At 36.6% G+C, this 23,306-nt stretch overlaps 1 protein-coding gene across 10 annotated transcripts in view; it reads right to left on the reverse strand.

The window, feature by feature from the left end:
* LOC137252567 (serine-rich adhesin for platelets) overlaps positions 1-23,306 on the reverse strand; it is a 370,986-nt gene that overhangs the window by 31,477 nt on the left and 316,203 nt on the right. For all 10 annotated transcript variants that reach the window (XM_067788486.1, XM_067788485.1, XM_067788483.1 and 7 more), the window contains one exon: positions 885-1,296. In XM_067788486.1, the coding sequence (XP_067644587.1) occupies positions 885-1,296 (412 nt within the window). The remainder of the gene's footprint in view (positions 1-884; positions 1,297-23,306) is intronic.

Below are 23,306 nucleotides of genomic sequence, written 5' to 3' on the forward strand. Positions count from 1 at the left end.
ACGTGGGATGACGGAAAATTATTCCAATATATATCAATAAACATATCTTTTAGCTGCGCTCAAATTTCGACAATATAATAAAAGCAGGTGGATAAAAGAGAGCTGACCTGTTATTAAAGTTAAATCATGCTTAGTTGCTAGAGCGGCCTGGCCATTACCTTGAAGCAGCCGATATATGCACAAGAATTTTTGCAGCGAAAGCGGCACATGCGGAGCCGTAAAGAGAGTGTGCAGTTGAAAAATTCAGCTAATGGCTCTCATTTCACTTTTCTAAGAGAAATTTTTTTCTCAATAAATTGCTCCAGCTAGCTCTTAAGAACAACACGAAATATCGCAACTACTGCGCTGCCTTGAAGAAATAGACACCCTTTACATTACAGACCCACTTTTTTTTGAAAACCTGGATGTAATTTGAGTGAAATATGTCCAGCCTGATTTAAATGGCACATTAATGCGTCCGGCGTGCTAAGGAGGAAGCGTTCTCGTCTATCACATCACAGGAAAAATTACAGGAATACTCAATATTCTATGCACTTTGTCTAAACGGCCCTTTAATTATCATCATTCGTTCTTTTTTTTTGTATCTTGTTAAAACGAAAATACAAGCAACATAAGAAAAACCATCATCTAATAAAAACATACCCTCATCAAATCATCGTCCTTTTATTTTAAATAACAAAGTTCGAAAAATTATGTGCGTGATATCGAAAATGAAATGTGATGTTTAATTTCAAATGAGAACCAGCAGCGTGATTTAACGAAATATGTTTAAGTACATGCAAATAAAAATAAATGTGCATAAAAAAAATTAATTTTTTTTCATAAAGGAATTGTTTACTATACATAGATATACACTTTCGGTTATCTCACTGTCATGCACCTACCTCCTGAAGGATACGCCTTAAACGTAATAGCTGCTTTTTAAATTGCAGCACATCCTGGATCATCGCATTGCGAAATGATTTATCATATAGCATTAGATCATCTGATGAACTGTGTACATCGCGATGTAACTGTGAATAATGATGTTGAAATGGTTTTTGTTGAGCGTAGCTAGCGTTGGGAGGCAGATATGCATTTGTCGACGATGTGGAAGCAATTGATGAACGCGAGCCGGCTGCGCTACGTCGTAAACTGTGCGTAGAACGAGAACTGTCCGAATCTGCGCCACCGGCGGCACCTGATGTTGCAGCGCTAGAGATTGACGTAGGACCGTTAACATTCGTAGAGGGATACTGTTGTTGTTGCAAGCGCGAACGATTAAGTAGGCGTGTGGTGCGAGCAGGCAAATGAGCGCTGAAATGTGAAAAAGAAAAGAAAGACGAAAAATAGTTATTTAATTAATTTTATTTATATACTAAGATTTTTTTTATTTTTTTATAAATATTTATTTAGGTACCCAACATATATTCCGAATCCAAAAAGTGTAATAAAAAAGGCATACATCGGACCATATACACTCATTATGAGCTCTTTTAAGAGACCGTAACGAGTGTTTTTATACCCAGCTGTACTTGCACACAAGGTATTATAAGTTTGATTGGATAACGGTTGGCTATACAGGTATAAAGGAATCGAGATAGATATAGACTTCCATATATCTAAATCATCAGTATCAAAAAAAAAAATTGGATTGAGTCATATCCGTCCGTCTGTCCGTTAACACGATAACTTGAGTAAATAGTGAGATATCTTCACCAAATTTGGTACATGAGCTTATCTGGACTCAGAATAGGTTGGTATTGAAAATGAGTGAAATCGGATGATAACCACGCCCACTTTTTATATATATAAAATTTTGGAAAACACAAAAAGCTGTTAATTTAGTAAATAGTACACCTAGAATGCTGAAATTGGACGTGTGGGCCGATATTGAGACTCTTGATAAAAATTTGAAACATTTTTTTAAATGGGCGTGGCACCGCCCACTTGATATAAAATCAATTTTACAAGTATTATTAATCATAAATCAAATATCGTTAAACCTATCGCAACAAAATTCGGCTGAGAGGTTGCCTTTACTATAAGGAATGCTTTGAAAAAAATTTACGAAATCGGTTAAGGACCACGCCCGCTTTTATATAAAAGATTTTTAAAAGGGTGGTGGACGAATAAAATAAGCCATATCTTTGCAAAAAAGAGCTTTATATCAATGGTATTTCATTTCCCAAGTGGAATTATAACAATAAATAGAAAAAACTTCAAATTTTAAAAAATTGGCGTGGCACCACCCCTTTTATGAGCAATTTTCTATGTTTCGGGAGCCATAACTCGAAGAAAAATTTGTTCAGAATGGAACCATATGTATGTGTATTATTGCGCATCCTTGTAACACTATTAAGCACACAAACATTTATGGGCATTATATGAGAGATTGAGATTGGCCCGTTCAGGGCGATTTTTTGAGGCTAGGCAACATAAATGGGGAAACATGCGCGAAAGCAAGGTGGGACATACCGACGTTAGTGCTAGTTGAAGACATACGAAAGCTCGACACACTTTTTTTTAGCATCAAGGTCGACCACATTTTGGAGGGAATCTAGGCTTTGATAAGCGCAATTCACACCATCCACAACCCAATATTCAACCTCACTTACGCGAGGCGAATCCTGTTACAACTAGCAGTCGAGGCTCTGGCGACCCCATGTTTCTCATGGCCTCGAAGGTTCACTGTGGTCCTGAGATTCGTTCCTGAGATGGTCTGGATAGTACCTTCTTAGCGAAACACTGATGCTTGTTAGCGGAACGTACTGGATCTATATCCAGCGAAGGACCATCAACACTGACAACACTCCCGAAAATCTTCGGGGAGTGTTCCTATCACTAAAACAACATCAGCCAAATTTAACGAGATTTGGTAGGAGCATTATTTCTATGGCAGTAACTATTTTATATCTGCTTAAGAAATACTATATTTGCATATGTATTTTGCTTATGTATGGGGGTTTTATTCGCCGCACTATTGTCATATCTGCGTAGAGCTCATACAGCCCTTCGTTATACCTCCTCCGATACTCGCCATTGGCATCCCGGAAAGGACCACACATCTTTCGTAGAACTTTTTTCTCGAACACTACAAGAGCCACCTCATATTTTCTTGACACCATCAATTATTTTGAGCCATAAATCAGGACAGGTATGATGAAGGACTTGCAGAGCCTGATTTCTGTTTGTCGAGAGGACTTTACTTGTTTGCAAGACTTGTTCTCCATTCGATTTCTAAGTTGACATTGTTTTTAGTGTAAATGCTTTATCCGAAATAGACTTTCAGGTTAAGTTAGGTTGAACTGGCCATGAGGACCTCACATAGACTGAATGAGTCCGTAGTGTTAACAGATGTTTATTTTAACGACCAAACTGAAAAACCCTATCAAAAACCAGGACCTATGTTATAATAAAACTCCATCCTCTTGGCAAATACTAGAAGCTTTCTAGGACTTAATGCAATTGCTGCTTCTAGATCTGACAGCTGTATTATTTCTAATAGCTGGAGCCTTAGCCTGGAAAGCGCAGGGCACGAGCACAAAACGATCCCGATCGTTTCCTCCTCAAACCCGCACTTCCGGCATCTGCTTTCACTTACCAAGCCTAATTTAAAGGCATGTGAAGCCAGAAGGCAGTGTCCAGTCAGAATACCTCATGATTCTACAGTCCTCTCTTTTTAATGATAGAAGCAACTTTATTAGTCTAAGGTTTTAAGACCTACACATACTCTTCGAAACTTTACAGCCCCGTGCTTGAACCCACGCCTTCCCCGCTTGGTCTATCGTGTGCACCTCTCACCTTCTCTTAATCTCGCCCAGTTTAATAGGGATATCTACGGAGCAAGCTTCAAGGGATGCGCCCTTTTTAGCTAGTTCATCTGCTTTTTCATTCCCGTCTATTCCCATATGCTCTGGGACCCAATACAGATGGATGCTTCTCCCTGGCCCTATTCTCTCCAGAGACTGCTTACACTCCAACAAGCATTTAGATAATATGTTATGCGAGATTATTGCTTTAAGTGCTGCTCGACTGTCAATATAAAAGTTAACACGGTTGCAGTTTAAGATATTCTCTTCCAGTGTTCTACTGCTTTGGTTACGGCTAATATTTCCACTTGGAAAACGCTACAGTAATCTGGCAGCTTGTAGGATCTGTTTATTTCTGGATCAGCACAGTATACCGCAGATCCTACTTCTTCCACTACTATGGAACCATCCTTGAATACATGTATCGCCTCGTCCGCAATTTGAGCACCCTTGCGCCAACCATCCACCTCTATTTTGGCTCTAAGATCTTCCTCGAAGCGCAGATAGGGAATCAGGTAGTCTGTTCGTCCTTTGATTGATGAGGCTATACTACTATGGCCGCATGGTCAGCGCTCAAGCTGCCCCGAAACACTGAGCCTGGTTGCAGTTTTTAATGCTATGTTCTTTGCTACCAGGTCTACAGGTGGAATGTGGAAGGTCCGTCGCAGTATCCATTTAATATTCGTCAACAGTGACGTGACTGCCAAAGTGGCATGATGACACCAAGAGCTTGGATGGCGGCATGTATTTCGTCTTGTCTACATTTACAGCAAGACCAATTTTTTTTGGTTCTTCATCTGATCCCAAGAAGGCAGAACTAACAGCGCGGTTCTTCAGTCCAATAATTTCATCAGCATACGCCAGTAGTTACACGCTCTTATAACAGATTGTACCATTATGGTTTAGTTCTGTTGCAACAATTATCATCTCCATCATTATGTTAAAGAAATCGCACTGAAGGGAATCGCCTTGTCTGAAGCCTCGTTAGGTCTTGAATTGCTCGAAGAGGTCCCTCCCAGTCCTTACAGAGCTGTGGTGTTGCTCAACTTCATTTGGCAGGGCCTTATGACCTATGCAGGGAAGTCAAGTTCAGACAGAGCGGCATACAAGCAGCTTCTTTAAAGTCGGCGAAAATATGGCGAGTGTCGATTCTCTTATCGTGAGTATTCTCCAGAATCTGGCGCATCGTGAAGATCTAGCCAGTTGTGAATTCACCAGATCTGAAGCCGCACTGATAAGTTCAAATCAGTTTGTCGACTATCCGCTTCAGTCCTTCGCACATTACGCTATATAGAACCTTCTACGCAATATTAAGCAGGCTGATTCCACGGAAATTGGCACGGGAGACATAAATATTTATAAAGCGCAAGGTTTGATCGGTCTACTTTTTTATCATACATATACAGTCTGCATAGCATACTCAATTGTTCCTGATGATGACTTCATACTGAAGCCGTAATATCGAAAATACAAATATTAAATATATACACTGTGTTTCATTTGGATAAGGCCTCGAGCTTATAAAATAGTTTAATAAATATATAGATAAATTAAAATAATTCTTTTGCACACATATAATTCATTTAACCCCATTTTCGAACCTCAGATATGTTGACTTCGCATGTGGCGCACTAGTTGACAATGCCATTCCAGTCGCACAGTGACACCAACACATGCAATCTGCATTTACTTTTGTCGTTGATATATCTGTTGCTTTTGCTCGCGCTATTGTTGTTGTTGTTAATGCTGTTTGCGTTTTTGTAAGTATTGTTGTTGGTGTAGCAGCAGCAACAGTTGGGGAAGTTCGCCTTGAACTTTGTTGCCACTGAGAGGCAATAGCATGTGGCAAATATGATTTATGTGTGGCAGCAGTACACAGATGAGAGGTATGGGAAGTTGTGTGTTGTTGTAATGTGGCGTGCATCAGCTGTGCATTGGCATGCCTAATTGAAATTGGTGATGAGGTGCGTGATGTACGCGGTGTTGTTGTCGTTAAGAAAAAATTTTCAGAAGTTTTCAAATCTGTGCGAACACGTCGGGCACCAATTGGTGATTGCTGTTGTAATTCTTTTGGATATGATTGTCGCTGGTATTTTTGTTTTTCTTGATAATTTGAAGACATTTTCGTTTTGATTGACAGTACAGCAACAATTACTACAGAATTCACTACAATTTTCCAACAGCATTTGTATTCAAGGCAAAGGCACTTTTTTACATTTATTTCTTTTTTTATGATAAAAAATATATATATTTACAAATTTACATTTAAACAGATATGTATTTAGTATATTTCACAAAGTATAATAACGTCGATATATCTATACATTTATATTAGCAATGAAATATTAAGAATTGCAATGTTCAAAATTAGTGAAAAAAGTGTGCCTCCATTGCTTAGTAGAAAATTTAAGACTGATATTTGTAATGTGTAAAATCCTTTTACGAAGTATTTCATTTGTTTTTGTTATTAGCATAGTATGACACAATCGGTACATGCGCAGTGGCACTACTACTTTATCCTTGCAGGACATATCAAATAAGTCCATGCATATTTACTACAGGTTTCCAACTATACCAAATATAAGTAGTTCGATATTTACTACTAAAACAATAATTATGGAGTGCCTTTTTTAATTTTTCAGGTACTCATAATTTGGGGCTGGAAAATATGCTTAAATTCTTACTACAATTTTTTCATATGACTACTTTAAATTTACGTATTCCGATAGTGGGGGATTGAATATTTTGACTTGACTTCAACTCAACTTTAGGTAATTTTTTTTCAGCAAGTAAGTATAAAAGTTTTGAAATTTCATCACTCAAATTCGAGTACTCATTCGATACAGAAATAATGAAAACTAAAATTTGGATGTGGAATTTACACAAAATATTACCACTTTCTAACAGCGATGAGTAGGTCTACGAATTGACCTGCCTTTCTAAGATTTCATTTTCTAACTTAAAACGACCTATAAAAAAATTAAAAAAAGAATTTTTAGTTAAACAGTTGTATTGAAAACAATACTTATATTAATACTAAAATACAGAAAATAATTAGGTAGGTCCTAGGTACTAGTCCTCATCAATCTAGGGCGGTGATCAGACAATTAAATAAAAGCATTGGACGTGTCAAATTGCTATTGATAGCCATAATAAGACCAACTGAACCGTAATCAGGTTATGCCACGCATCACATTTTAGAAATTTCACACGTGCAATGCTTTTATATAATTGTCTGATCAACGCCCTAGACTGATGAGGAGTGTGATGACTAGTTAGTACCTAGGACCTACCTACCTATTTTCCAGCTTTTAGTATTAGTATTTGTATTGTTTTCAATAAAACCGTTTAACTTAACTTTTTTTTTTATTATTTTTATTTTCAAGTTTTTAGTTATCTATTTCATATCCTATATCATTTCCATTTTATTTAGTTCATTTAGTAGCTCATTATTACAAGGACTCTTTCCTGACAATTTGTTACAATCTTAGTCCTCAATACATAATTCTTCCAAAGACTTTACTCGACTCCGTGCCACGTATGCTTGTCCCTCCTCGAACCCTAAAGTATCTTGATGTCACTTCTACCGGACTGTATGTAATATTTGTTCCAAATATGAGCCAAATCGGACCACAAATACGAGTATTTTTGAATATCTCGATCCATGCCACAACTATCGGAGTTTTTTTCTTATTACTGCATTGTCGTCGAGTTCTGAACTATATTCCAAGTTTTAAGATTGTAGCTTATCGCGAAGTTACTTAAATTTTAATTACAAAATTCATTCACAACGGGCCGCCTGTCAAGTGAAACTAATAAAACTGTTTAAGAAGTGGGTCTTGCTGACAAGATGAAGTACTTGCTGTCATGTAGGAGATAATCGGCGCATTCGCGCCTTGCCAACCACGTCACTGTTGGTGGATATAAATTCGAGACTGTGCAGAACTTCTTCTTTATGAGAAACAGCACTAACAACAAAAATAATGACAGCTTAGAAATCAAAGAGAATAATTCTTGCCATCAAGTGCTACTTTGGACTGAGTAGTCAAAAGAAAAGTAAAGTCCTCTCCCGACAAACAAAAATCACGCTCTACAATTCGCTCATCACACTTGTCCGGATGTATAGCTCGGAATCATTCACGGTGTTTGCCGAGAAGAAATGAGAGATGCTCTTGGAGTGTTCTAGAGAAAAGTTATCCGGAAGATTTATGGTCCTGTACGTAATGCCGACGGCGAGTATCGAAGGAGGTTAAACAATGAGCTCTATGAGCTTTGAACAGATGTGACGACAGTGCAGCGAATAAAAGCACAAAGGCTTCGCTGGCTAGGTCATGTTATGCGAATGGACGAAGGCGCCTCGGCCAAGAATGTATTTTAGTCAACACCGCAGTTTGAAAGCAGAGGAATGACGAGCGCTTCACTGAGTTGGGAGGGACAGGTAGAGGAAGACTCGATCTTCCTGGGTTCTCCCAATTGGCGTTAGTTGTCGCAAAAAAGGGATAGATCGCATGACTTTTTACGCAATGGCCGAAATCGCTTAGGTGGCTAAGTGCAAATCAATGATGATGATCATAAAATCTTTTCAAAATTGGCTGCACCAAATCGTTACGAATTTCAACGGTTCTCGTTCTCTCCTTGCCTTTTGCTATCTCTCGAATCTTTTAACTGTCAAATAAATAACCGCAAATGCTCCCTACACAAAATTATCTTTATTTAAAGCCCTACCCTGTAGCTCTGCTTTTAGGCATGAGAATTCTCATACCCATTGTAGCAAGAGCACTCTATTTCTATACACATTGTGTGCCCTTTTAACATTGGCATGTGATTGGACGTGGCGCTCTGCCGCACGTTGTAAACTAAAGGCCCTGAGAATTATGACACCCTTGTCCTTGCAGCAAGGGCGCCCTGGCACATACTGTAGACTTATCGAAAAATATTTTCTCATTATGTGACACACTGCAAGCTTTGGGGTGTATTTTTCCTAAACATCGCCTTCATTGTAAACTAAATGCTTTGAGAAACATTCATCAAAGAGACTTGGTAATGGGCATTGAAATACGGCCACGAGCAAGTTCTTATGGGTTTGAATATATTTCCACTTCTAGAAAAACAGGGTACTTTAGTAGAAGATCTTCGCAATTTAAATCAGTACCGGTCTTCACTTACACAGTTTTAAAATCAAACCGTTTCTATTCCTTAAATTGCGTTGCGTTTGTACTCTCATTTGCCCTGTTCGACTATTTCTCCCAGGGTGTAGACATTTCACGAGCACTCTCCTTCTTCTTGCACGCCCACTTTAAACGAGCATAATACAAAACCCTGTTCATATAGAATATACCAAAAACAAAAAGCAGAGCATAGGTTAGGTTGAACTGGCGAAGATCTCACGCAGACTGAATGTGTCCTTAGTGCTACCATAAGTTTGTTTGAAGACCAAATTTGAAAAACCCTATCAAAAACTCCGCCTTCTTGGCACTAAGACATGTTGCAGTTGTTAACGATATGTTATTTGCTACCAGGTCTGCAGAAGGATTGTGGAGAATGGTAGGCAGTGAAGCCACTGGGGTTGTTTTCATGGCTCGGTACGAAAGTATTAAAATATGAAACAGAAGGCAATTGGGAAAGAGTTAAAAAACGACAAGTTACAGGTTTGGTCGGTTCTGTTGTAAATATATGTATAAATTTGAAAGTTATAGTCGAAACAACTATCGTCTTGTCCGTCCTGTCTTCGATTTGTTTCAATTTAATAACACAAAAATTGCTTTAAAAACGTTTTCTTCTGTTATAGAAACTAGCCGGATCCGTGCTCATCTTGCGCAACAAATATAAAAGTCTAATATGGAATATCAACAGAAATCAGCTGTCCTGTCAATCATCTATTAATAAAAACTTACATTCGCTTGTGTTGCCATCTGGCGAATGTTAGCAACTGCCGGTAATGCAGTGTTCGTTATAATCAAATATTCACAATAGTGCCATTGTTCAAATACATTTCTTTGTGTGTTTACAATCGTTTATTTTTAACAAATTATTTTAATAAAATATAGCTAAACAAAAGCACTGCGACAATATTTAAAAAAAAAAATGGAATATTTTGAAAACTCTACATTTGGCCAGCTAGATAGATCAAATACCCCACCATGCGATCTATCGTCGCGCAATATTAGCTTGCTTTTATTATAATACTAACGATGTAAAACCGTTGTTACCATAACTTGGCTTTACACAATGAAAACACGCTCATCAATCACACGACATCCAAACTAAAATAAGCTTAAAGTAAATATGAAGCAATATATTGCACGAAATTTGTTCACTTTCACTCATCTGTCTGCGATTTGTTACAAACACTGAAAGAAATGGTGCTAGTAAAATCAACAACTCGGTTCTGTTGTTTCGACATAACGGAGATTCGGTGAAATTGATCGAATTATGGTTAATTTGACCGAGTTCTTTGTCAAGCGAACAAATTAGTTTAGTCATTTCAACAGAAGAGAAATTGCCGCTCTTAAGTTAACAAAATTCTGTAAAATTTACAGATTCCTAATCAATCTAGCTAAATTTTCTGTTAACACAACTGATACCACTGGCCATTTCAACAGCGATCAACAGCCAATACTTGAGCAAATTTCAAAGAAAATTTTACGCTGGCAACTGCACTCCCTACTTTGTACTTATGACGCTGGTGCCACTTATTAAAAGAAAAAAACACCAAAATTAGAAAACCACCAAATCGAAAAAACACACAAAATGGGAAAACAACAAACAACTAGTTTTTCAGTTATCAATACAAAACGAAAAACCCTTTTTTGAATTTACTGTGCAAAAAATTATGAGATACCGGGACACCAATTTATCGGGTACAATTTTGCAACTTCTCCTCCAAGCAAAATGCAAAATTGCGCCCTCTTGTTGCAAAAGTTTTGTTTGAACGAACAGGATTTTTCCAAAGTTAGTAACATTTTGTTCAAGTTTTTACGAATTTTCACTCACGTGAACGAATCTAATAAGATAATAGAAACCATCCTTTTTTAATGCTGATTTTTCCGAAAACATAAAAGTTTGAGTTGTTTTGGAATCGTTTCAACTTAAAATGTTACGAAAATTAAACTTGCCGAATTACATGTAAATTTACTCCAGTGGTGAATTACCTTCTTGCGATTTGATTCTTTACTTTTCTATAACTTACAAGTTCTCTATTTAAAATTTTATGTCAAACATTTATACTACAAGTTTTGTTCGAAACAATCAAGTGTGGCAACTAGATGCGAGAGAAGAAATTGGGATTGAGCTGAGCTGCAAGTGAAAGAATTGAGAATCAGTTTTGTAACTACTATTTTAATTTCTATTTGCAAAGCGAAGTTCAAAACTATAAATTAAATAAATTATAAAATATAAAATTTGGGGAAAGTGCGCTTAATAAAACAAAATAATAAAGTGTATAATGTTTAATCAGGCCTGTTCTGAATTCCGACTCGGATTGAAAAGTAAAACGACATTGATTTCGACTCGGTTTCTATTTGGTGTTCTCAATTCCGATTGTAAAAAATCGATTCGAAGTCGATTTCGAATCGTTTTCATTCCGATTCGGTAACCAGTTTAATCAGCTGTTTTTGTTTGTGTTTTGGTTTAAGTATCATAAAAATTTATTTTAATTAAAAAATGCCTGCAGATATGGTTTTTGATGCGCAGACGCAAGAATACTTGCTATTGTGCGTGCGAATCGTAAAAATGCGCTGGATCGGAATTCAGAACAGGTCGACTTCATTTCGATCAGCATCGATTTTTTTGCCTAATAGATTTCTTGATAGAAGTTTTTAAAGAAAGATTTATTATGCCAATTTAGCTCAAATTTAAACAAAAAATACACACAACTCTTCCAAATAAAATGAAGAATTTAAAAAAAATTATTTGAAAGACAAATATCGCAACATTTGTGTATAATCTGCCAATTAATTTTCATTCCGACTGCTCAGAGGCAATACTTTTCAAACCGATAATTTTTGGTCGGAATCGAAATTGAGAACACCAATCCATTTCGATTCCGAAAAAATTGATCGGAATCGGAATTCAGAACAGGCCTGAATATGTGTCAGCATATTTGATGTACGCCAAATTGAAGTTCGTTTAGTAAGTGCGTACATATGTATATATATGTAGCAAGCACGCGTATTTATGTATTCACACATTTACCTAAGTACGTGTATGGCCACCGTGGTGTGATGGTATCGTACTCCGCCTACCACACTGAATGCCCTGGGTTCACACCTCGGGCAAAACAAAATCACAATTTTAGATAAAGTTTTTCAATTAAAGAAAATTTGTCTAAGCGGGGTAGCCACTCGGCAGTATTTGGAAAGCACTCCGAGTGTATATCTGCCATGAAAAGCTTTCAGGGAAAACTCATCTGCCTAGCAGATGCCGTTCGGAGTCGGCATAAAAGAGGTAGGTCCCGTCCCACCAATTTGTAGGAAAAATTAAAAAAAGGAACACGACGTAAATTGGAAGAGAAGCTTGGCCTAAAATCTCTTCGGAGGTTATCGCGCCTTACATTTATTTATTTATTTATGTATATGTTGTATGTTAACTAAACAAACGATGTTGTACGTATTGTTAGTGGATAATGTCATATAGACGTCATAAGCCGGTATCATTATTGTCATAGCTGTCGTCATCATCGTCACCTTGGTCAACGTGTTAATGGCAACTAGGCGCATTAATCTTTTTGATGCCAGTCACAGTACGCGTCCACTGTCAGATCTTTTTGTTATTGGTCATACGTTCCCATCAGGAAATGAAGCAAACGTCAAGCGAATTAAAAGTTTGATTTTGATAAGCTAACTGCATTATTATCTGTTCATTTGTTTTGAAAAAATCTAACTATGTAGTATGACAATGGTCGAAAATAATCAGAGATGTTAGTTTCTTCGTTACATGTCAATTAAATAACTAGTCAACTAAACTATCTAATCTAATCAAAAACCGAAGATCGTGTTAAAGCTTCTATGCTTGATGTCAAAAATGCACGCAACAAATCTATGCAAAAATAAACAGCGAAAAAAATTCGTTTACCGGCGGACAGAAGAAATAGCTGAACTTAGACGAAACTGCTTACGTCTAAGGCAAATATGAGCAAGCGCCAGACGGGACAAGCTACTGCTGAAGCAGAGTTATAAGAGAAAGAGAGAAAGCACCTGAAAGCCGCTATTACTGACAGCAAGAAGCGAAAATGGAAGAAACTTCGAGAAGGCGTCAACAGAGACCCTTGTGGCGTGGGTTAAAAAATAGTTATAAAAAAGTTTTGAGCCAGGAACGAGACTAGAATTATATACAGCTGAAATTAATAAAATAGTAAAAGCATTCTTCCCCACTCGTGAAATAAGGGAAGATAGAGTCTTCCACATAAGCACACTTGAAGAACCTCCACTATTTCTTTCAGCAAAGTTATAACTTGCAGTAAGAAGCTTGAAAAATAAGGTCTCAGGGTCAGATGGCATTCCAACCATTAAGATAATTTGCAAAAATGCACCTAAAGTTTCTGCTGGGTATGTATAATGCATTTCTAGAGGACGTTTTGTTTTCCGTAACATGGAAAAAGCTGCAGTTTGTAGTAATTGGTAAGAACAAAGGGGACCCGAATTCGTCATTAGCATACCTAAAGTAATGCATGACCGACACAGCCGAAAAACCTGTTGAAAGATTCCAAAAATCACGTACTGCGAATCCTGAAGAAGAAAAAAGAGGGCTTTTACTGAGGCAGCATGGCTTCATGGGCCGAAAATGCATTTTAATTAAGACGTCTTTACAAGCATAGTAATCGCACAGCGAGGTAATGCCACATCCAAGCAAGTTGCCCGTGCGTGTAAGCTTAGACGTAAGAAATGCTTTCGACAGCGCGAGATGGGCAGGCATGATGGCCGCCTTATCATCCCACTAAACACACTGAAATCGTCTTACCACATATTAATGTGAAGACCTATTGATACTACGTTCAAAGAAAAAATACTTCTTATCCCTTTCTGAATTATAAGCATACTTAAACGTAGCGGTTACGGTATCCCGGAAAATGGTTAGTTTTTTGTTAGCTTGGTCGATATCTCCACAACCATTTGCTTTATACAAATAAAACAAGTAAGAACGGGACTGTCTTCGGCTGTGCCGAAGACTTCATACCTTTCATGAATGGGGCTGAACAATAATCTTATCCCGTTCGTAATCTCCGAATAATCGGATGTATAAGATAAGAAATATATAGTGAACAGATCTACATACCTTAACGAATTTTAAGATAAATATAAAATAAAAAACGGGTAGGTACTTTGTGTGAGGATGCAAAGTTTCAGGTTTTTTGTGGTCTGCGTGTAAAAACTATGACTACGAATCACGTATTTCAAAAATATATGACGAAAACGTAACTATTTGATGAAATTTGATGAATTTTGAAGATTCTAGCCGTAAAAAAGGGGTCAAAATGACAGTTTATATGAAGTATATAATATATATACGACCGATCTCTATGATTTTTTCAGACAACAATATATGCTATATACGTAAGCATTTTGTGAAATTTGAAGCTTCTAACTGTTAAAATGGGGCAGAAATTGCGCAAAGTTTCTTATCTGAACAATCGGTTGTATGAGATATATACTATGTGTACCACCGATCTCAATGATTTTTTCAGACATCAATATATGCTATACACGTAAGCAGTTGGTGAAATTTGAAGCTTCTAGCTGTTAAAATGGGGCCGAAATCGTAAAAAAAATATATATATACTATATATATATACTATATATACCATCATGTATATATTATATATATCACCGATCTCTATGATTTTTGACACAACAATACATACTATATACGTAAGCAATCGGTGAAATTTGAAGCTTATAACTGTTAAAATGGGGAAGAAATTGCGCAAAGTTTCTTATCTGAACAATCGGTTGTATGGGATATATACTATATATACCACCGGTATCTATGATTTTCTCAGACAACAATATATGCTATACACGTAAGCATTTGGTGAAATTTGAACATATCTAAACGATTTTTAAGATAAATATAAAATAAAAAATAGGTAGGTAATCTGTGTGAGGATGCAAAGCTTCACGTTTTTTGTGGTCTGCATGTAAAAACTATGGCTACGAATCACGTATTTCAAAAATATATGACGTAAACGTAACTATTTGATGAAATTTGATGAATCTTGAAGCTTCTAGCCGTAAAAAAGGGGTCAATATGACAGTTTATATGAAGTATATAATATATATACCACCGATCTCTATGATTTTTTCAGACAACAATATATGCTATATACGAAAGCATTTTGTGAAATTTGAAGCTTCTAACTGTTAAAACGGGGCAGAAATTGCGCAAAGTTTCTTATCTGAACAATCGGTTGTATGAGATATATACTATGTATATCACCGATCTCAATGATTTTTTCAGACATCAATATATGCTATACACGTAAGCAGTTGGTGAAATTTGTAGCTTCTAGCTGTTAAAATGGGGTAGAAATTGCGAAAAGTTTCTTATCTGAACAATCGGTTGTATGAGATATATACTATATATACAACCGATCTCTATGATTTTTTGAGACAACAATATATGCTATATACGTAAGCAATCGGTGAAATTTGAAGCTTATAGCTGTTAAAATGGGGTAGAAATTGCGAAAAGTTTCTTATCTGAACAATCGGTTGTATGAGATATATACTATATATACAACCGATCTCTATGATTTTTTCAGACAACAATATATGCTATATGAGTAAATATTCGGTGAAATTTGAAGCTTCTAGCTGTTAAAATGGGGCTAAAATTTGCGAAAATATATATATATATATACTATATATATACTATATATACCACCATATATATACTATATATACCACCGATCTTTATGATTTTTTCAGACAACAATATATGCTATATACGTAAGCATTCGCTGAAATATGAAGACTCTAGCTCTAAAAATAGGGCAGTAATTACGAAAAGTTCCTTATCTGAACAATCGGTTGTGGGGGATATATACTATATATACGACCGATCTCATACATTTTTTCAGGCAACAATATGTTCAATATACGAAAGTATATGGTGAAGTTTGAAGCTTCAATCTGTTAAATTGGGTAAGATATTACAAAAATCCTCTTTTTCTGAGAAATCGGTTGTATGGAGGATATATGCTATAGTGGTCCGATCCGGTCGGTTCCGACAAATGTCTAATCGGACACCCAAATACACCTGCTCACCAAATTTTATCAAGATATCTCAAAAATTGAGGGACTAGTTTGCATACAAACAGACAGACGGACAGACGGACAGACGGACAGACGGACATGGCTAAAACAACTCAGCTCTTCAACCTGATTATTTCGGTATACTTAATGGTGGGTCTATCTATTTTCCTTTAAGGACTTACAATTTTCGGTTTCGTGACGAAATTAATATACCATTTCATTTTCATGAAAGGTATAAAAATAGGTAGGTAATCTGTGTGAGGATGCAAAGCTTCACGTTTTTTGTGGTCTGCATGTAAAAACTATGGCTACGAATCACGTATTTCAAAAATATATGACGTAAACGTAACTATTTGATGAAATTTGATGAATCTTGAAGCTTCTAGCCGTAAAAAAGGGGTCAATATGACAGTTTATATGAAGTATATAATATATATACCACCGATCTCTATGATTTTTTCAGACAACAATATATGCTATATACGAAAGCATTTTGTGAAATTTGAAGCTTCTAACTGTTAAAACGGGGCAGAAATTGCGCAAAGTTTCTTATCTGAACAATCGGTTGTATGAGATATATACTATGTATATCACCGATCTCAATGATTTTTTCAGACATCAATATATGCTATACACGTAAGCAGTTGGTGAAATTTGAAGCTTCTAGCTGTTAAAATGGGGTAGAAATTGCGAAAAGTTTCTTATCTGAACAATCGGTTGTATGAGATATATACTATATATAGAACCGATCTCTATGATTTTTTCAGACAACAATATATGCTATATACGTAAGCAATCAGTGAAATTTGAAGCTTATAGCTGTTAAAATGGGGTAGAAATTGCGAAAAGTTTCTTATCTGAACAATCGGTTGTATGAGATATATACTATATATACAACCGATTTCTATGATTTTTTCAGACAACAATATATGCTATATACGTAAGCAATCGGTGAAATTTGAAGCTTATAGCTGTTAAAATGGAGTAGAAATTGCGAAAAGTTTCTTATCTGAACAATCGGTTGTATGAGATATATACTATATATACCACCGATCTTTATGATTTTTTCAGACAACAATATATGCTATATACGTAAGCATTCGCTGAAATTTGAAGCCTCTAGCTCTTAAAATAGGGCAGTAATTACGAAAAGTTCCTTATCTGAACAATCGGTTGTGGGGGATATATACTATATATACGACCGATCTCATAAATTTTTTCAGGCAACAATATGTTCAATATACGAAAGTATATGGTGAAGTTTGAAGCTTCAATCTGTTAAATTGGGTAAGCTATTACAAAAATCCTCTTTTTCTGAAAAATCGGTTGTATGGAGGATATATGCTATAGTGGTCCGATCCGGTCGGTTCCGACAAATGTCTAATCGGACACCCAAATACACCTGCTCACCAAATTTTATCAAGATATCTCAAAAATTGAGGGACTAGTTTGCATACAAACAGACAGACGGACAGACGGACAGACGGACATGGCTAAAACAACTCAGCTCTTCAACCTGATTATTTCGGTATACTTAATGGTGGGTCTATCTATTTTCCTTTAAGACTTACAATTTTCGGTTTCGTGACGAAATTAATATACCATTTCATTTTCATGAAAGGTATAAATATCCTATCGTGATAAACGCCTATTGACACAAGGTATCCGAAGTTCATCTAGGCCCAAACTTTGGTCACTGTCTCGAAAACGAGGGCTTATATAGAACAATAATTTGAACACCGGATTTCATTGAACTGGGAATATTTGTTGTAGTCCCATTTCCAGCTGGACAAAAAATATTCCAGTTAAAAAATAGCGCCTAAATTCTCGAAGAAAGTGTAACGGTCGCGGTCGTATAAAAAGTGAAAAAAATGGCTTAATATTTCTTAATAAAATTTTTGTTGTGTTTTGACACGTATGAAAAGATTTATATCTGCAAGAACTCCAGGTGTTCTTTTACTAAACTTTTTACCTTTTTCCTTTAACACTTGCGACACCATTTCTTTTAAAGGCTAGGTATTTACTCAGAGCCTTGTGCCATGTTGTTGTGATGAACTGGCTTGTCCTAGAATACCTCACATAGACTGAATGATTCAATGATGTTACCAGAAGTTTGCTCAGTGACCAAACTAAAAACCCCTATAAGAACTGGCACTTATGTTATTAAATTCGTCCTCTTGACAAATACTTAAAACTTTCTCGGACCTATGCTACTCGATGCGTTTAAATCGGACTCCTTATCGCTGTATTCTTAGGGCGGCGAGCGCAGGTCATGAGCACAAAACATGCTCGATCAATTCCTCCTCCAAGTCGCACTTCCGACATCTGGTATTACTGACAAGGACCTAATTAAAAAGTATGTTGAAGCAGTTTCCAGTCATAGTACCCACCATGATTAGACCCACAAAGTGGCTCATGTCTCTGGAGAGAGAAGATTTAAGGCTCACAATGGGCATACTGACTGGACACTGCTTTTTGGTGTCACATGCTTATAGGTTAGGCTTCGTCAGTAACAGCAAGTGTGGGAAGTGTGAGCTGCAGGAAGAAACGGTTGCGCATGTTCTGTGTTCATGTCCTGCGCTCGCCAGGACAAGGCTCCAGCTATTAGGGGCGGCAGAGTTGCCAGATATTGAGGCAGAAATTAGGCTGGATCCTAGAAAACTGCTAGTTTTTGCCAAGAGGAGTTATTCTATAACATATGTCTTGCCACCTGTTTGGGGTTTTTCCGTTTGGTCGTCAAAAAAATTTTGGTAACACTATGGACACATTCAGTCTATGGTCTTTATTGATCGGCCAATTCAACCTAACCTAACCCACCATGACGCTACAGTCCCTTATTTTCAATGATAAAGGCTAATTTGTTAGTCTTAGGTTGTAAGTAGTGCACATGATCATCGACCGCTGCAGGCCGTCTCTTATTTAAATGCCGGTTTGGTTGAACATGTCCAGTTACCGCCTTCTTTTAATCTCGCCTAATCTGATTGGAACATCTCGTACCAAGTTTCGAGAGATGCGCCCTGTTTAACTAGCTCAGTATTTCAACTACCTAAGTCTCCGCTACCACTTCCGCTTGGAAAACACTACAATGATCTCGCAGCTTGCAGATTTCAATAATGTTCGGATCTGCGCAGTATACCGCAGTCCTACTCCATCACCTACTCATACACCATATATATGGTGTCTCTAAGAAACCTACCGAAACGCAGGTAGGGAACTAGGTATTCAGTCCGCCCAATATTTGATAACACTAGATTTATATGGACGTATGATCTGCACTCAAGCCGCCCCAAAGCATTCAGTATCATTGCAGTTGTCAACGCTATGTGCTTCGCCACCTGATCTATAGGTTCAATGTACAGAATAGCAGGGTTCCCGTTATACTGAGCATTGATAGCCTGCACACTCCCTCAATTTTTTTGAGGCCATTTTCACGCTTAAAGTGACGTGTAGGCCTTCTTTACTCTTTCCTTCACTTTGAGCTTCCACGAAAATTTACTGTCTAGAATTATTTCTAGATATTTGGTATAAGGTTGATCATGCAGGGCCACACCTCCTAGCTAAGGCCTAGACCAATTCGGAACCTTATACATCCTAGTAAACAAGACCATATCCATATTCTTTGCGTTGGTGGTACATCCTTCCAAAGGGTTTGAGATGTGTTTTGAAATGGGGAATTAGGATGCTAAATTCATCTCAGCAGCTCATTTTAATGTTTGTAAAATAGAGGTAATACTGTTTTCACACAGAAACTTAATGATCTCATTTCACCTGCTAATGAAATCGTAAATTTTTTGCTTTCACACAGAAGTAACTGCTCGATTAGTATGAAGGATGACAGACAATCATGGCGGAACGATACAAGGTGGGAGCATGGTGACATACCTACAAACAAAAAAAATTCCATGTACTTGTAAATTCGATGGACAAATGTCAAAATCGTACTGCGCCGGTAGTTGATGTATCAAATCAAATAAAAAATGTTATAATCAGCTTGATCGATGCGGCCACCTTGTATCGTTCCGCCATGCAGACAATGACATTTGCTTTGACAAATGACATTTTTAAGCACTGAACACACCAAAAACTAAGAAGCGGAAACGGAAGCGGAACGCTGCCAACACAGTTGCATTGTGCTTTTGACTGCATTAGGCATTCGATTAGCTACTAATGAAATAATAATAGATTCGAATTTTGTAGGGAAGATTGAGCTCAATAAGCGTCTTAATGTAGAAAACTGCCTTTATTATTCAATAAGCCGTCTGTGTGAAAATATTATAACTTCGCAAAAAAGCTTTGGCTATTGTACATACATTTTTTTGGATCCGGCAAGATGCAGTTTATTTACTAGCTCTGAGAGGTCTGGTTTTGTGGAAACTCCACGCACATACCTTTGTAAATATTTGTGTTGTCATCTAGAGTGGAAGCATGTATTTGATTGCATAACTGTTTTAAGAAAACTATTTCTATAACGACGCTATTTTGTAATTAAGCTTAATAACTTCGTTGAATAGTTTGACAAAATCATGCTGCAAAATACATACCAAACGGATATAAATTGTAGTTGTTGTTGGCGCTCAAAGTAACTGGCAACAATGACCAAAAGGTAAATAAACCACTCATGATTGCTGTCATAAGTCTTCAATTCAAAAGTCATGGAAAATAATTACGGCCTTAAGTTGGATTAGAGTATAACGCAAATGTTGGTTGGTGTAAGTGTGCTTATGACCACAAAATGTAGCACAAATCAAGCTTTGATGTTGTATTACAACAACACCAACTCGTTTAAGATCACAGGGAAAATATAGCATAAATAAATTGAATTGAATGCATTTCTATGGTATTATGAAAAAATAGAAAGGCAAATCTATAACTAAACATTCAATGGTTAGCTAAAAATATGTGAAAGGATGACATATTTTTAGAAATTGTATCTATATACTAGCTGGTACCAAAGAAAACAAAGATGGTAAAAGCATTGAGCTTTAATTCAATTAACGATAGTTATTGATCTTATCTCAGCGGTAAAAAGATAAAAATATTATATGATTTGGACCTTTCATTTATAATTTGCTATAAGAAACAAAATATGGAGCCCTGCAAGAGCATGGGAAAATAGAGAGTTGCAATAAGGGTGTTCTGAATTTTGTGTATTTGAGCTATAGCAAACATAAGCTAGGGATCGTGAGCAACTTTTTTTTATTTAAAATTTTTTCTTTGTATATTTTGTTTGCTTTTGACACTTGATAGTTTGCTCAATATTTCAATATTGAAAAAAATAAGCTAAGGATTTTGATTTTGCGTCTCAATGACGTGGCAAATGCAAAGCCATGTATTTTGTTAGTGTACTGTAACAAATATCCTACGGAAGTTTTGCAACGCAATGATGCTAGACCAAATCACACAAAATCATGAATTCCTTTCCATACTTTTAAAACAAAATTTTTGAACGCCTCTTGGATTTTCTTGCATCTACCTCAGCATCCATATGGATTAAAGAATATGATACATAGGAAAGAGCGTTTTGCTTTTCAATGGTCTGCTCAGTCTAAAGTAGCAGGTATTAATGATCCTACCTCGCAAAATATAATTTATTTACCTTCAAAATTTCTATATAATCTAATTCTTCCAAATCCCGAAAATCTAAAGAATAACAAGTAAAGGTGGCTAAATTCGGGTGTAAACGAACATTATATACTCAGCGTGAACTTTAGTTGTACATTGCAGACGTTCATCTGGCTTAAATTTGGTCTATCTACATACATTTTAATACGCTTTTCCGTCTAACCCTGCCCTCGACCCTCTACACTTTTTCCTGATCTTTGTAACCTAACCTTGTGCTCAATCCTCCCTCCGTATTTTTCGCTCCATCTTCTCCATCTTCGTTTCATTCTATCTGTTCCTCAGTCTCCTACTCTTTCTCTCTTTTCTCTTCTCTTAATTTTTTCTCATTCTTATTCATATCTTATTACCAGTCCCAGAGGGTGGTATGTATTTTGTTCCAGTCCCATTCCGAGTCTCGGTCCCAGTCCCACTCCAAGTCTCAGTATCAGTCCCAGTCTGTCTGTGGTCTACTTCCCGAAAAAATGCATCGAAAATACTAATATAGGTAAATGTATGTACCAAACTTCAGGCAAATCGAATAGGACATATGTAAATAGGTATGTGGGTATTATTAAGACATGTCTTTATTTCGGCTTCACATGTATATTTATCAGTTTACCAGGTTGATGCGGCTAAATCGAATACCACAATGAAAATTACTTTAAAGATCTCAGCAACAGCTTTCATTTGATATCCATATTCTATAAACAAATTCTAGGGGTATCCGGGTCCATGCTTTGAAATACATCTCGAGACCCTAGTCACCCAGCGGTGTAAAGCTTACTCGTAAAGCGTACTAAAGCATACAAAAACAGCTTCAATTTGATATCCATAATGTTAAAACACATCCTCGTGTTACCCTGATCCACGTTTTGGCCTATATCTAGAGACCCTAGTCACGAATAGGTATGAAAATTACCCTGAACTAAAGCACTCATCAACAGCTTCAATTTGATACCCGTGATGGAAAAACACTATCTAGGCGTTCACGGGTCCACGTTTTGGCCTATATTTCGAGACCTTAGTTACTCAGAAGTATGAAAATTACCCTCTACTAAATCACTTATCAACAGCTTTCATTTGATATCCATATTCTATAAACAACCGGGTCCATGTTTTGGCTTATATCTTGAGACCCTGTGCGTCGATCCCAAATTTCCTACAAACCTTACGGAGCCCGAGACCTTTCCAGCGAGTGCAAAACCATGGACATCGGTTCGTGCGTTCTGGAGTTATAGTGTCAGGAAGGAAAACAAGACTAATTTTTATATTATAGAATATCATTGATTCAAAATTATTTTTTTTTAATTTATAGATTATTATTCCAGTCTAATACCCTTTTAAATTTGTTTTGTATCTAAGTTGTCGTGGTCTTTAAGCGATCCCGTCCATTTTTACTAGAAATATTTTCTGCTATAGGGAAAATTTGTGTACCCAATTTTATTACGATCCTATTAATTTTTCTTCGAGTTATGGCTCCAGAAACATAGAAAATTGCTTACTCATAAAAGGGGAGGTGCCACGCCCATTTTTTTAAATTTGAAATGTTTCCTATTTATTGTTATAATTCCACTTGGGAAATGAAATACTATTGATCTAAAGCTCTTTTTTGCAAAGATATAACTTATTTTATTCGTCCACGACCCTTTTAAAAATCCTTTAT

This window comes from Eurosta solidaginis, chromosome 5 (genome assembly GCF_040869045.1).
Source record: "Eurosta solidaginis isolate ZX-2024a chromosome 5, ASM4086904v1, whole genome shotgun sequence".
Classification (NCBI taxonomy): Eukaryota; Metazoa; Arthropoda; class Insecta; order Diptera; family Tephritidae; genus Eurosta; species Eurosta solidaginis.